The sequence below is a fragment of the Acomys minous genome, assembly GCF_964271855.1.
Source record: "Acomys minous genome assembly, chromosome: 11".
NCBI lineage: Eukaryota > Metazoa > Chordata > Mammalia > Rodentia > Muridae > Acomys > Acomys minous.
In genome coordinates, this window is record NC_140492.1 from 96,519,493 (window position 1) to 96,534,748 (window position 15,256).

General features: G+C 40.1%; 1 protein-coding gene across 1 annotated transcript in view; it reads left to right on the forward strand.

Moving 5' to 3' along the window:
• BDP1 (BDP1 general transcription factor IIIB subunit) overlaps positions 1-15,256 on the forward strand; it is a 96,329-nt gene that overhangs the window by 27,647 nt on the left and 53,426 nt on the right. The window contains exons 9-15 of the mRNA XM_084801342.1: positions 3,379-3,519; positions 4,787-5,062; positions 9,273-9,408; positions 10,509-10,667; positions 12,400-12,559; positions 13,210-13,301; positions 13,396-13,548. Coding sequence (XP_084657468.1) covers positions 3,379-3,519; positions 4,787-5,062; positions 9,273-9,408; positions 10,509-10,667; positions 12,400-12,559; positions 13,210-13,301; positions 13,396-13,548 — 1,117 coding nt within the window. The remainder of the gene's footprint in view (positions 1-3,378; positions 3,520-4,786; positions 5,063-9,272; positions 9,409-10,508; positions 10,668-12,399; positions 12,560-13,209; positions 13,302-13,395; positions 13,549-15,256) is intronic.

Genomic DNA, 15,256 nt, shown 5'->3' on the forward strand with positions numbered 1-15,256 from the left:
ATATTTTTCTCAACTCAGAAGTCCCTTTGTTCCCTTGCTTTGGTAGCCCAAGAACACTGCTATTTCAATTTGAATTACCATGGACTAGTTTAGCATGTTTTAAATCATCTAATTCATTGAATCATACAATGTTTGAGGTCTGATTTCTTTTACTTTCATTTTTGAAATTCACTCATTTTATTGCTTGTATCAGTAGTTTGATCTGCTTATTAGGTTGGTGTAAAAGTAATTTTTTTTGCATTGTTAAAATTATCATTTTATATTGATTGCATTCTTAAATATGGTTATATTATATATCTTTTTAATACATGTTTCACTTTATGATCTTGTACTGATCACTTATTGCCTGTTTATACTATGGAAATCATATTAGACAAAAAGCAAATTCAACATATACTTTTAAATTGTTTGAAGATTTATTTTTATATGACTGAATGCCTGTCTGTGCAGTCCATGCATGCAGTTCCTACAGAGAGCAGAAGTGGGTATCAGATTCCCTGGAATTGGAGTTACACATGGTTGTGAACTACTCTGAGGATGCTGGGAATTTAGTCTTTGAAGAGCAGTGTCTTAGTTAGGGTTACTATTGATGTGATGGAACACCATGAGCAAAGCTACTTCAGGAGGAAACAGTTTATTTGGCTAACACTTCCATATTACTGTTCATTATTGAAGGAGGTCAGGACAGGAACCTGGAGGCAGGAGCTGATGCAGAGGTCTTGGAGGAAGACTGCCCACTGGCTTGTTCTTCATGGCTTGCTCAGTTGCTTTCTTACAGAACCCAGGACCACCAGCCCATGGTGTCCCCACCAACAGTGGGCTGGACCCTTTCCCATCACTCACTAATTAAGAGCATAGGCTTGCCTCAGCCTGATTTTTATGGAGGCATTTTCTTAGTTGAGTCTCCTTCCTTTTCAATGACCCAGGCTTGTGTCAAGTTGATGTAAAACTAGCCAGCATGGGCAGCCAGTGCTCTTAACTGTTGAGCCAGGTCTACTGCCTCTCAAGTGTTTTCTTCCTTGAATTCAAAATGGGTCAAGTGTATGGAAAAAATGCAACAATAACAATGCATTTGGTCCAGGAACTGTTAAGGAATATACAATTGCAATAATGGTTCAAGAAGGTTTGCAAAGAAGAGGAGAGTCCCGAAGGTGAGGAATGTAACAAACTGAGCAGTTCGTCAATCTGAAAATGCTTCATTAAAAAAAAAATCATCATTTTGAACTGTTGTTCTGATTCTACATACAACAATGTTCTCTCTCTCTCTCTCTCTCTCTCTCTCTCTCTCTCTCTCTCTCTCTCTCTCTCTCTCTCTTTCTAGACAGGCTTTTTCTGTATAGCCTTGGCTGTCTTGGATTTCACTCTGTAGACCAAACAGGCCTTGAACTCACAGAGATCCACCTGCTCCGCCTCCCCGAGTACTGGGATTAAAGATGTGCACCACCACCTCCCAACTAATGTACCATTCCTTAATTGGATTGTGAAATGCAATGAAAAGTGGATGGTGTTGTGGATAATGTAAGACAGCTAAGCAGTGACCAACACAGTGTTGGGCTGAAAAGGAGCTTCAGAGCACTTCCCAGTCATATTTGAGCTCTGCCCCAAAAAGGAGGGGGGCTGTACATTTAGTTTTCATTCACCTGAGGTAATTGTTGTCTTGGATGCTTACTGCTTCCTTCTCCTAACGTAGGCCTAGCTAGTCCTAGAAGTTTCTAGCCTCCCAACACTCTAATCTAGGCCCAGAACGGTTTCAGCCTCTGAGACTTCCTGCTGAATAAACTCACCCTTTCTAGTTCTTTCTGAACTCTGGCTGGCTGGTTCAACTCAGTTGTTCTGGCTCAAACTCCCCTCTAAGCTCATTGGTTCAATCTGGTTTCTCTCTCGGCTGCTGAGTTGCTCTGCTTGGTCTCAAACTAGCTTTAGTGATCTGTTCTAACCTTCTGGCTCCTTGTTCCCTGGCTCACTCTGCCTTCATGCGTGTCTAGCTTGTTCTCCCTTCAGCCTCTCTCTGTCAGCTCTCCTGGTGAACCTGCCTCCTCTCCCTGTCCTCTGTCAGGTAGCCTCTCCTTCTTGTGTTCTCCTGAGAGTTGGGCATGCCTTACTCTGTTAAGTCTTTCTCTGGTGAGTCACTTTGTCTGCCTCTCAATTAGATGTCATTTTCAAACATGTCTGCTTCCTTCTACATTGTTTGGGATTAAAGACGTGTACAAAGGATGTGTCTGTATTCCAGCCAGACTAGCTATGTTGCTGGATTAAAATCCCTGTACAGGGAGCTTATGATTACTGCCTGGTGGTTTGTCACTAGTCTGATCCACAGCTTTCTGAAGTTTGATGAAACTATTACATCTGAGAAATATGCCAAACAAATTTGTGAGCTATGCAGTCAGCACTGGTCAGCAGAAAGGGCTTGATTCTCCACAATGCCCAACCGTGTATCATACGACCAATACTTCAGAAGCTGAAACTTGAGCAAATTAGGCAAATCTGTTGCTTTGAGTCAAGGTCTCTCTGTAGAACTTTAGCTGATCTGGAGCTTGCTATGCAAGGCAAGGTTGCCTTAAACTCAGAGATAAGATCCCTTTGGCATCAGAGGTGTGTGCCACCACACCCGGCTCAGGCTACGAAGGTTTGCTTTATCTCCTATGTTCACCTGACCCTTGTCAGTTTACTGCTACTTCTTCAAGCATCTCAATATTTTTTTAAGGAAAATGTTTTCCAAGAGTTAACTGAATTCCAAGTATGAATTTTACACTACTGTAATAAAAACAAAACAAAACAGAACACCTTAATTTTAACTGACAAAAATGTTGATTGGAATGGATTCTATCTTGATTAAGAAAGATGTATTTGAGCTTATTTATTTATTTATTATGTACAGTGTTCTGCCTGCATATATGCTAGCACAACAGAAGAGGGCACTGGATCTCATTATAGATGGTTGTGAGCCACCCTGTGGTTGCTGGGAATTGAACTCAGGGCCTTTGGAAGAGCAGCCAGTGCTCTTAACCTGAGCCATCTCTCCAGCCATAAACCTATTTATAATGACATAAAATGCACTGTCTAAAACAGCAGTTCCTTTTTCACCAACCTAATATTTTAATTTAATTTACTTTTTACTGCTAGGGCTTGAACCCAGGGCATGCTATATAAGTTCTGTGCATCTAAGCTTTTCTACACTTAGCCCTTATTTGTTAAATTACCATTTCTTTTATTATTTGATGATGTTATATATTTATTTATCCATGCTCTGTCTAATAAATCAGTCCATTTGCTTTGGATGTTGTAATACTTTGAAAACAGAAAGCTTTTTTTGTTTGTTTTAGAAAGCTCTTTTTTAAAAAATAAAAAACTTAAAAATTTTCCCTTCTTTTTAAACAGAGGAAAAACGCCCTTTTGACTTCGATTTTTTTGCTCATTTGCTTCAGAAAGTTCTTGCTGAAGAGGAAAAAAGAAAGCAAAAATCTACTAAATGTCAGAGTTTAAAGGAAAAGACCTCCAAACCACAGAAAAACACAAAAGGTATTGATTGTGCAGTTTGATTTAGTGGTGAGTTTACAGTATTGCTTCTTAGGCATTGAGAGCTCAGGGTTACTCAGGTAGTTGACACTATCAGAGTGCACAGTTGGAGGCAATCAGTAACAATAACATTCATCATCTTCATCATCATCATCAGTAATGCTTTGCCAGTTATCTGGGCTGAGATAGCAGCTCCCTATTAATGGTTTATTTTTTTGTTTGTGTGTTAACATGTATGTATGTGTGTGTATCAGTTGGCGCTTTGCAGAGAGGCTTGAAATGGGCTGAAGAAATGGCTCAGAGGTTAAGAACGCTTTGTTGCTCTTATATCTGACTGGAATTTGGTTCCCAGCAATTGTGTTGGTGTGGCTTACAGTTCTGTGGCATTTGATGCCCTCTTCTAGCTTCTCAGATACCCACATACTGTGTGTGCATGCTCTCACACAAACACGTTTAAAAGAAAAAGAAAGATATTTCAGTCTGGGGATGTAATTTAGTACTTGTGAAAAATGCACAAGACTGCCTGGATTTGATCCCCAGCTCTGCAAAACAATAAAAAAGAACCTTGGTTCGGGCAGGAGGATCAGAAGTTCATACCTAGTTTCAGTTACATAGTTTGAAGCAACCTGGGGTGCATCAGACCTTGTCCCAAGATTGGCCAACCAAGCAACCAACCAACCAACCAACCCCAGATAATAAAAAAATAGAATTCTAGAACTCTTTGTTCTATCTGGCTATCTGATTAAAGTAAATTCTTCTGACATCCCAGAAATTACTGACACCAAGCCATTTCCTGTGCTGCACATTGTGTGTGTGTGTGTATGTATGTATGTATGTATGTATGTATGTATGTATGTATGTTTGTTTGTTTTTAAATGGAAATGTAAGCTCATGAATATGCAAACATTTCTTCCACTTGAAGTTTTTAAATAATATACTTTGCATCCCATCACATTACTACATCTAACCCTACTTTATTTTGTATGTATGAGTTTTTTTTTCCATTGGGGGAGGCAATGCTGGCAGTTGAACCCATGGCCTTGTGTATGCTAATAAGGATGCACTTTACCACTGGGCCATGCTCTAGCCTGCACCTGCATGGAGCTTTATGGTGTGACTGTTAAAACTGGCTTCCTATATTTTAGTCTGTCTTCAGTTTTTTACACAAAAGTAACATGACAGAATAAACTTCTGGGCATTTATCATCTTTCCTTTCAATAAGTTTTCTGTAAGTAGTTCATATAGTTATAACAATTTCTCTTGTTTTTAGCAAAAAAAGTAACTACTGAAGAAGTCAATGATGATCCAGATGAGTCTGTAAATAGTAACGTTTCAGACCCAGAAAGATCTCAAAAGGATGCCGAGACAGTGGATGAAGAGGAATCACCGAGCTCATCGGGACAGCAATTAGAACAAGTGGTGTTAGAGCAGGACCAAGGTCACGAGAAGAGGAGGGCCCAAGATGAAGCTAAGCAGCAGGAAGCAACAAGTCTTTCAGGAAATGTCCTTGTTCATTCAAGCTCTCCTGAAGCAGAAATACACAACAGTAGGTTTCTAACACATTCTAGAAACCTCTGTTTTACTTAAAAAGACAAGAGTAGTAATGTGTATAACAGATGCTATCCTTGTGGATGACAGCAACTGCTAATGCTTCCTGAGCGTTTGTGTGCTCAGTACTATGTTACATCTTGCCATCTTACTTTTAGTTAAAGGGAAAAACATAACTATAGAAAACAAAAAGGCGAAACGGAGAGTTTTTTCAAGATTACTCCAAAGATGTATTTCCCATGTGTTCCCATTTACAGTCATTGGTAATCACATTATGCTAATGAAACTCAGGATTTTATGGTCTGCCTTCATGCGATACTTCTGAGCCTGTATTATGTTCCTTATTGTGAAAGGAGCTAGTAGAATTTGCTGTTAAGAGTTATTTTGATAATACTGTGTTTGTTTCTCATTGAGACTCTATGATATTATTTGTTTAACAAGCTTCACAGCACAATATGAGCAGTTACTACTCTATTCTTCACCCTTTAAGCTAATCTCGCTTCCTCTCAGCTTAAATCCCAGAGATACTTGACCTTGATGGCCTTTCCTGCTTAGCTGAATTTCTCCTGATGTTTCCTGGACCTCAGCCTATGACTCAATCCCCTACTTCTTCCTCTAACTCCTCCTCCCTGGCTGACAGGAAGTCCAACGCTATGCTCTCCCCTGCTCAGTGATTGGCTATAAGCTGCTTTATTGGCATCTGGGGGATAATTGGGGAGCAGATACAACATTGAGACAGGAGATTTTCAGATCAAGGGTTGCAGCCAGATATGGAGCCATACAGAAGTCAGCCATTGAATTACGTAGTAACTGTATGTCTACAGTTTGCATTTCTGTTTTCCTTCTTATACTTTTAGTAGGCAAACTAACTAAAATTTAAGTGTTTCTTGGAGACAAACACTAAATCCTGGGAGGAGACTTGGGTCCTTCTTAAGAGTTTTAAGTGTTGCGAGTGCTTAGAGCCAACAGTAAGGCTGGAGACACTGCTCAGTAGTAGAGCATGTGCTTAGCGTGTGCAGGGTCCTGGGCTTACTGCCTGGGTCCACTCTGCCTGCCCCTACCCCAGAAGTAAGACAATGAGGCAAAGACAGAGGAAAGCTAGTACCAAACTGCAGCAACCTTTTGTTAGTTTATCTAGTTTTTACTAATATGATTTTTTTTCTTTAAAAAAGGCTATTTTTATTCCTTGGGAATTTCATAAATACGTAGAATGTAGTTGGATCATTTTCAAGCCTCGGCTCCTCCTGGACCCTCCCCAGTGTATCTTTCCCTCAGTTTCATGTCCTTTTTAAAACAAAGCAAAACACAACAAAACAAAAAACCCAAAATAAAACAAGAAAACAACACAGTGAGTCCAGTCAGTGTTGCTCATATGTGCATGGGTGTGGGTAACTGACTATAGCATAGGCAACCTTACCAGAGACCACAACCCTGAAAAAACTAACTCCCTTCCCCATAGCCATCACATGCTAGTAGCTCCTCAGGTGAGGGCAGGGTCTGTTGTGAACACCCCCTCCCCTCATGCTGCAACTGTTGACTCGCTTAATCTTGTGTTTGTAAATAGAGCTGTGAGTTCATAAGTAAAAGTCCTCCATCATGTCCAGAAGATAATCAACAATTTTTCTCGACCTCTGGTTCTTAGAAACTTTCTGTGACCTCTGTGATGTTCCCCAAGTTTGGGGGTGGTGGGGCTGGGTGACTTTGTTGTACATTTAAGACAGAACACTCAGCAGTCACTTACATTTGTGCATTTTGACCACTTCTGAGTCTTTGTATTGGCTGTGCTAACTGCAAAAGAAGCTTCTTTGATGAGGATTGAGAGCTGTAGTAATCTTTAGCTATGAAGATAAATATTTAGAAGGCAGTTGATACTATGTCTAGTTAGCCTTAGGCTGTCTCCTATGGTTTATGACATCCATAGCCATGGGCTCCTAGACAGGTTTTTTTCTGCCCAAGCATGAGGTCTCTGCTGTGCATCTGGCTATAAACCACATCTGGCTATAAACCAGACGCAGTTACTATCTCAGTTGTTATCTCTGTAGCGTTTGTGCCACTGTTGTACCAGTGGACTTACCTTGTCAATTCTGTTGTTTGCAGCGTTTGTAACAGTAAGACTTGCTAATAACTTTCTCCCTTGGTAGCCTATACAGAGAGCACCTTCCTACACTAGGAGAAGTAGCCAGCAGAGAGGGAAGTCAGTAATAGTTTAATAGACCAGTTCTGGTAGATGAGGTAATAGGATTTTTTTTTTCCTTTTGAGATAGGGTCTGATGTAGCCCAGGCTGGACTAGAACTTGCTGTGTAGCTAAGGATGATCTTGAACTCCTGCTTCTGCTTCTACAGTTTAAGAGCTGGGATTGCATGCATGTGCTTTTGTGTGCTGCTTATGGCTGCCTGCCTGCCTGTCTGCCTGCCTGCCTTCCTTCCTTTCTTCCCTCCTTCCCTTCCTCCCTCCCTCCTTCCCTCCCTCCCTCCCTCCCTTCCTTCCTTCCTTCCATCCTTCCTTCCTTCCTTTCTTTCTGTTTTTCAAGACAGCGTTTCTCTGTGTAGCCCTGGCTGTCCTGGACCTTTCTCTATAGACCAGGCTTGCCTTGAGTTCAGAGATCCCCCTGCCTCTGCAGCCTGAGTGCTGGGGTTAAAGGCATGTGCCACAACTCCTGCCTGACAGTTGTCTCATTTATAAGTATTAGAATATTATACTCTTGTTGTTTACCATTAACAAGAAACATATGTCGAGGCCCATGAGATAGCTCAGTGGATAAAGGTGCTTAAGTTTGACCCCAGGGACCCACAAAGGAGAAAACCAACTCCTTTTAGTTGCTTTCTGATCTCCAAATGTCCACTGTGCTAAAACGCATGCACACATGCACGCACGCACGCGCGCACGCATACGCAGAATAGATGAATAAATAAATAAATGAAAAATATTTTTAAATTAAAGAAAACTGAGTAAAGTTGCAAGTGCTTGTAATCCCACCATTTAGGTGGTAAAGATATAAGTAAGTAAATTCCGAAGTTCAAGATTATCCTTGTCTATCTAGTGAGTTCGAGGCTAGCCTAGTACATTAGCATCTGTCTCAAACAAAAGAAAAAGAGAGCTCTTGCGTATAAAGCAGAGGAACTTAGGTATCAGTTCTAGCTCTTTCTCCGTCTCAAGTACTGGTGAGTCATTTGAGATACTGAAACTCAGGTGTCCTCCTTTATCACAGGGTAAATATTAATACTTTTGTTACATATATTTATTTTGTTTCTGTTTGCATGCTTGTGATGCTCAGCAGGGAAAAGACACTTGGCATGAATTCTGACAACTTGAATTCAGTTCCCCAATCCTCAAATGTGAAGGAGAGAAGCAGCTATGCAGAGTTGTCTTCTGACCTCCGTGTGCCTGTGATAGAACATGTGGGCACTCGTGCACACAAATGATAATAAATAATAAAAACTTAAAAGAGGGCTGGAGAGATGCTGAGCTATTAGAAGCTAAGGCTTATAACGACAACAACAACAAAATGTCCAAGAAAAAATAAAACTGAAGTGTTAAGTGGATTAATGTTTTGTAAGAAAAGACAAATGTTACATGTAAATTCCTTATGCTTTAAATCTAGATGATGTCTGTTGAATGATTATTAATATTTAATATTGATTTATTTTAATAAACAGCGGTTATTCCTTAATTAGCTTTATGCCCAAATAACAAAAGAGAGACTAGGATCTATTCAATTAGCCTAGAGTACAGTGTTGCTCAATAATTGCTCCATCTTAAACCTCCAACCTAGTATAGTTTGCTCCTGTTCAGATTTCCCACATTATTCTGGTTTTTTTTTAAAACTCATCCTCTAGATCCAGCTCCTTTCTCTTGGTGCTTCCCCGTCCTCTCCACAAGCATCCCTCCTGTCCTTCCTGCTCTTTCTCCTTCCCTCACTGGACCCGCATGACCCACCCAATGTCTTGCTCAGCATTGGCTAGTTGGTTTTTATTGGCAATACAAAAAAAAAAAAAGAAAAAAAAAAGTAACACATTTACACAAACTTGAGACAGGAAATAATTAGAATAAACATCAGAATGCAAGGTCCAGATTGAAATCTGATAGTGGGGTGGAGAAACCAGCTTTTGAATGAACAAGGGCAAACTGTACACAGTCCACAGGAACGTTATGTCAACAAATATCTTTGCCATTTTTTTTTGCAATAATGTCTCTTTTATATTCCTAGATACATGTCCTGAGGAAAATGAAAGTGAATGCAATGTGGAAGAGATACCCTCCTTTACACAAAACACAGATGACATGGCAGGTTTAGCATCCAGTGAAAAGATGGAGATGAGGATGGAGCCCATCTCTTCCACATGGTACTCTCTACCTCTTAATTGGCTTTATCTACGTCTTCTGAGGAAGGAGTATTGAAGTCTTCAACTGTCATTCTGGATTTACACTTTTTTTTCCCCTGAGACATGGTTTCTCTGTGTAATCTTAGCTGTCCTTGACTTACTTTGTAGACCAGGCTGGCTTCTAACTGACAGCGATCTGCCTGCCTCTGCCTCCCTAAGTGCTGAGATTACAGGCGTGCACCACCACACGCAGTTTGATTTATACTTTTTTTTTTGTTTGTTTGCTTTCCTTTATTTATTTTCAAACTTTTTTGTTAGGCTCCTAAATAACTAAGATTGTTGTGTCTTGATGAATTTTTTAAAAAAGATTTATTTCTGTTATTTAGTTATTTGTGCATGTGTGTGCATCTGTGTGGATGTATGCATGCACATGAATGCAGGTGCTCACAGAGGCTGAACACGAGACCGCTGCCAGAACAGTATGTACCGGAACTGCTGAGCCCTTTTTCCAGCTGCTTGGTTAATTTTCTTTGTATAGTCATTGTGTATTATGTTTATGCTTGTGCACACCTAAAATGCCAGCACTGAGGATGCTGCGGCAGGAAGATTGCAAGGTCAGGGTGAGCTTGGGTGACCTAGCAGGCTCTAGGTTTCCTTGGACTATTCAGTAGTTTCTGCTCCTGAGACAAATAAGCACACAAACAAACAAATCCTCCTTTTGTAGCCTCCCAGGTGCTGGGATTACAGGCATGGACCACTGATCAAGTTTCATTCCCAGCACCCGTATAAAAGGCCAGGTATAGTGGCACACAGTGATCATGGCAGTGTGTAGGAGGCAGAGGTGAGATAATGCCCTTGGGCTTGCTTCCCAGCCATCCCAGGCTAATTGATAAGCCTCAGGCCAGTGAAAGATCCTGTCTCAAAAACACAATGGAGATAGTTCCTCAACAACGACGAGAGGTTTCATACCATACTAATATGTACGCGCATGCGCGCGTGCGCGCGCGCACACACACACACACACACACACACACACACACACACACACAGAGTATCTGTTAGCGGTGTGAAAACTTAACTCCAGGAATTCCTTTCTTCCTGATGCATTCTTCCTTCCTCAGTGATCAGCATGACATCATGCCACTAGCAAGTGAGTCCTCAGGGTCACCTGTTGCGGCTGTGCCTGTGTCCGGAGCCGGAGGGGCTGCCTCTAGTGAGGTGAAGAGTGCCGAGCATGCCTGTACAGAGGGGGGAAGTGCCGGCCCAGACAACAAGTCACCGTAAGTACTGTCTACACTAGCACCTCTTGTAAAAAACCATTTCATTCTTTTTCTGATTCTGAGATTCAACCCAGGACCTCACACATATTGGCAAGCCTTCGAAGATTTAAGGCTGAGCTGTATCTTCAGCCTTTGAGAACTTCTTTTTAAAAGATATGTATTTACCATTTTGAAGTGTGTGTGTGTGTGTGTGTGTGTGTGTGTGTGTGTATCTGCCTGCCTGCCTGCCTGCTTGTCTATGTATGTATGTGGATTTTAGTTAATTCCAGATGGAATCAAGATGACAACCCAAAATAGCCACCACAGGCCTACACCCCCACCCACGTCCACACACACACATGAATACACATGTATACCATATGCATATGAAAAGAAAAAGAAAACCTGTTCAGCTCATGAGTGCTTATTTTCATCAGTAAAGCATGCCACATTGAGAATCAATTTTTTTAAGATTAATTTTTGGAATAAACTGTGTTTGTTCAGCTAAACATAACAAAGCATAAAAAGACACAGACACCCTGTCTTCTCTCATCCTAACAAGTAAGCTGGGTTATGTCTTTTGTGTGTGTATGTTGAGACAAGTATGAGTTTCTTAAAAATATTTTAAAGGCTAATTGCACCATACTTATATAACATCTTACATGGTTCCCCCATGCCTTTCTGTAAAAGTTGCCTCCCTCCCCCCCTTCCTTTTTCTGGTCTTTTGAGGCAGGGCTTCTCTCTGTAGCGCTGGTTGTGCTGGACCTAGCTCTGTAGACCCGGCTGGCTTCGCGCTCAGAGATCCGCCTGCTTCCGCCTCCTGAGTGCTGAGATTAAAGGTGTGCGCCACCACCGCCTGGATGGAAAAGTCTCTTTATTTTTATAATTTGGTAGTGTTTCATTGTATGAATGTGTCCTGGTTTGTGGTGTTTGTTCTCTACTCGTGGCCACTGAGGTTGTTTATTCAAACAACGCCCATGATCTTGCAATCTTATGCTTTCACTTTTATGCCAGATTGCAAGTATGTTTTTAAGTGAAGGTTTTAAAAATTAAACTATTTCTGTAAAGGATGTAGCCCCTGTGTGTGTGTGTGTGTGTGTGTGTGTGTGTGTGCGTGCGCGTGCATGCATACTAGGACTATATTGTCAGCATAGAACAAGGAATGGAGCCAGCTTTATTTTACTTGTTAAACAATTTTCCCATCAGAATTTTGTTTTTTTTGTAGTGGTTATTTTAATTTTGATTTTTTGTTTTGTTTTTGTGTTTTGACATAGGGTCTTGCTGGGTAGTTCTGGCTGTACTGGAACTTATTGTGTATTTCAGGCTGGCCTCAAACTCAGATTCACTTCTCTGTTCTTCCTGAGAGCTTGGTGGAAAGATGTGCACTGTTGAACAAACTATTTTTAAGAATTCTGTGTTATGCATTTCAATTTTACTATTTTGAGATACTATCTTTATTCTGTTATAAAATCCGGTGTGTTTTGAAGTAATTTTTTATTTCATTTCATTTATATGTTTATACGTTTGTTCCACTATGCATCTTAACTAGTGATGGTGACGGTAATTCTTAACATCTGATCGAATGAGTCTGTTTTCAGTTCTCTTTGCTATTCTCTCTCATCCTCGGTAAGCTTTAAGGAGCTCTTCAAACCCACCTGCCTCTCTTTTTCTAGCTTTTTAGAGTTCCATTTGATTATGATTACTTGTTGGTTGCAATGTAAATAATACTACTCTTTTTTTTTTTCCCCTTAAGAGAGACTGAACAAGCAGAAAATGTTAAACCAAAATCAAGAGGTCGGCTCCAGAGACCTAAGCCTAATCTGTCCAGGGCAGTTGGGAAGAAATCAGTTGTTTCACAAGATAAACAAGATGAAAGGAGCAAGAATTCACCGTCAGAATCTTCAGCTGAAAAGGTGTGGCTTAAGAGATGGTGTGAAATTAAAATTATGAAAATACTTTCTAAGTTATTACAAATATTAGCTTGTAATTTCAAGCTATTGTTACGAATAGAAAAACATGAAAATCTAAGATCATATTTGTTTTTATTGGTCTTGGTTTCATTGTTTACTTTAAAATGTGGCCTATGACATTTGAAAAAAAAAATCTCCTTGATGATAAATTTGATGTTTATGTGCTGTTAGGGGTTGAGCCTGGCTCATGCTAGGCAAACATTTTACCACTGACCTACATCCCCCAGCTCACTTTTTAAATTGTATAAAATGTTTATTTATATTATTTGTGTGTGTGATTTCATGTTTGTGTTCCATGCATTTGTGTGTGTACATATATGTGCACATGTGTGTAGAGGCTGGAGATCAGCTTCAGTGTTAGTTCTCGGTAGCCATCTAGCTTGCTTCTGAGAAGCTTTTCTTTAAGCTAGGACAGCTGACTGATGAGTTTTAGGTGTCTGCTAGTCTCCCCACCTTACCAGGACTATAAGCACCCTGTGTACTGAGCCATGTCTTTGGCCTCAGGTTTTTTTTTTCCCCTTTTTGTTGTTTGTTTAATTAGTAAGTAAAGTACTTTTAGTAAATAGCTTAAATGTGAAAAATTACATTTACAGAATCACATGGAAAAGGAGAGAAGGAATGTATCTGAAAATTTTGGGACAGATAATACAGAAAGAGAGAACTCAGGTGCTGAAACTGTGTCTGAGTAAGTACTTGGGAAGAAATGACCTTCAGGAGTCGTTGTAATTATTAGGTTCTTCTTTCTTTTTAAAAAAGATTTATTTATTTTATGTATACAGTGTTCTGCTTGCATGTATACCTGCATGCCAGAAGAGGGCACCAGATCTCATTATAGATGGTCGTGAGCCATCATGTGGTTGCTGGGAATTGAACTCAGGACCTTTGGAAGAGCAGCCAGTGCTCTTAACCTCTGAGCCATCTCTCCAGCCCCCATAATTATTAGTTTTCATTTTAATGAAGTCTGAATTTTTCAACTAGGGTATATCATCTATTTTCATTTTAGATAGTAGCAAGAAATTTTCTAGTGCTCTGTGTGCTTGATATCATAGGTAGAAATGATGGTGTGGGTAGGACTAGGGCTGTGTCCCATTGCCTGGCCTGTGCAAAGCTCTGGGTTCAGTCGGGAAGCCCATGTAAACTAGGTATGGTAGCATATGCTTATGATGCCAGCTCTTGAGGTACAGAGGTGAGAGAATCAGACATTTAAGGTTATCTTCTGTATCTACAGAGTGATTTGGGGGCCAACCTGTGATACAGGAGACCAGTCTCAAAAATAAGTAAATAAAACTTTTAAATGACCATATGAATCCATAGGTAGCAGTTTTGTGCTTTCTTTCTTTTCTTTCTTTTTTTAAAAAAAGATTTATTTATTAAGTATACAGTATTGTCTGCTTGTAGGCCAGATGAGGGCATCAGGTTACATTATCGATGGTTCTGACCCACCATGTGGTTCCTGGGAATTGAACTCAGGACCTTTGGAAGAGCAGGCAGTGCTCTTAACCACTGAGCCATCTCTCCAGCCCCAGTTTTGTGCTTTCTTTAATTTCCTAATCTTTGCTAGTAAGTCTTGTCAAGTAAATGAATGATTAAGATATATCTGTGAATGGTTATATTTGTATCAAGTGACTTCTAAAGGACGATTTAACTTAATAGGGATATAAGCCAGCTTATCCACAGATATGGTTGTGATCAGTCGAGTCTGGGCTAATAGTGGGATGCTATTCAATAAGTTAGCACTTTTCCCTAGCGTGTTGAATGATTATTAATATCCAATATTGATTTATAATTTTAGTATAATCATGGTTACCCCTTAGCCAGGTATATACTCAAATATCCAAACACACTAGGATATACTTAATTAGCCTATAGCATAATGCTGTGCAATACTTGCTCCATACTAAATCTCCAGGATAATATCACTTCCTCCCATTCAGATTTCCCACATTATACTTTTATTTTTAACTCTTCTAGGTCTGGTTCGTTTTCCAGTCTTCTCCATCTGCATCCTCCTTTCCTTCCTGCTCTTTCTCCTCCCCTCACCGGACCCAGATGTCCCACCCTATTCTCTGTATTGCTCAGCATTGGCTAGTTGGTTTTTATTGACAGTACAGAGAGCAAATAATGACATGTTTACACCGAGGAGATAGGAGATACTTAGAAAAACACCACAATGCAGTGTCCTGATTGAAACTAGATAGTGGGGTGGAGAAATTAGCACTTGAATGAACAAGGGCAAACTCTACACAGTGCACAGGAACATTATGCCAACACTGGCATTATACGCTGATAGCCTGAAAGAAGTAATCATATCACAGGTTTTTCCATTTTTGATGTGAGATTTTGATGGTTGTTAAATACTTTTGGTTTTATTATGCATCATTAATGAATATACCAAATAACATTTTCTCAAATGGGAAATCAGGCATGAATAACGTTTCTCTTTGGTTCTCCTGAGAGCCTCAATATCACCTATCTTTTGGAGAAATTACTTTTTTACGATGTCTATGATCATTATGTCTGTAAAAATCAACAACACTGCTTACTTAAGAACATTTTGCTAAGCTGCTTATCAGGGTTTTGCTCAAGGTCTTCACCTATTCTCATGGTTTTTAGCATGTGACCACATGTTTCTTCATCATA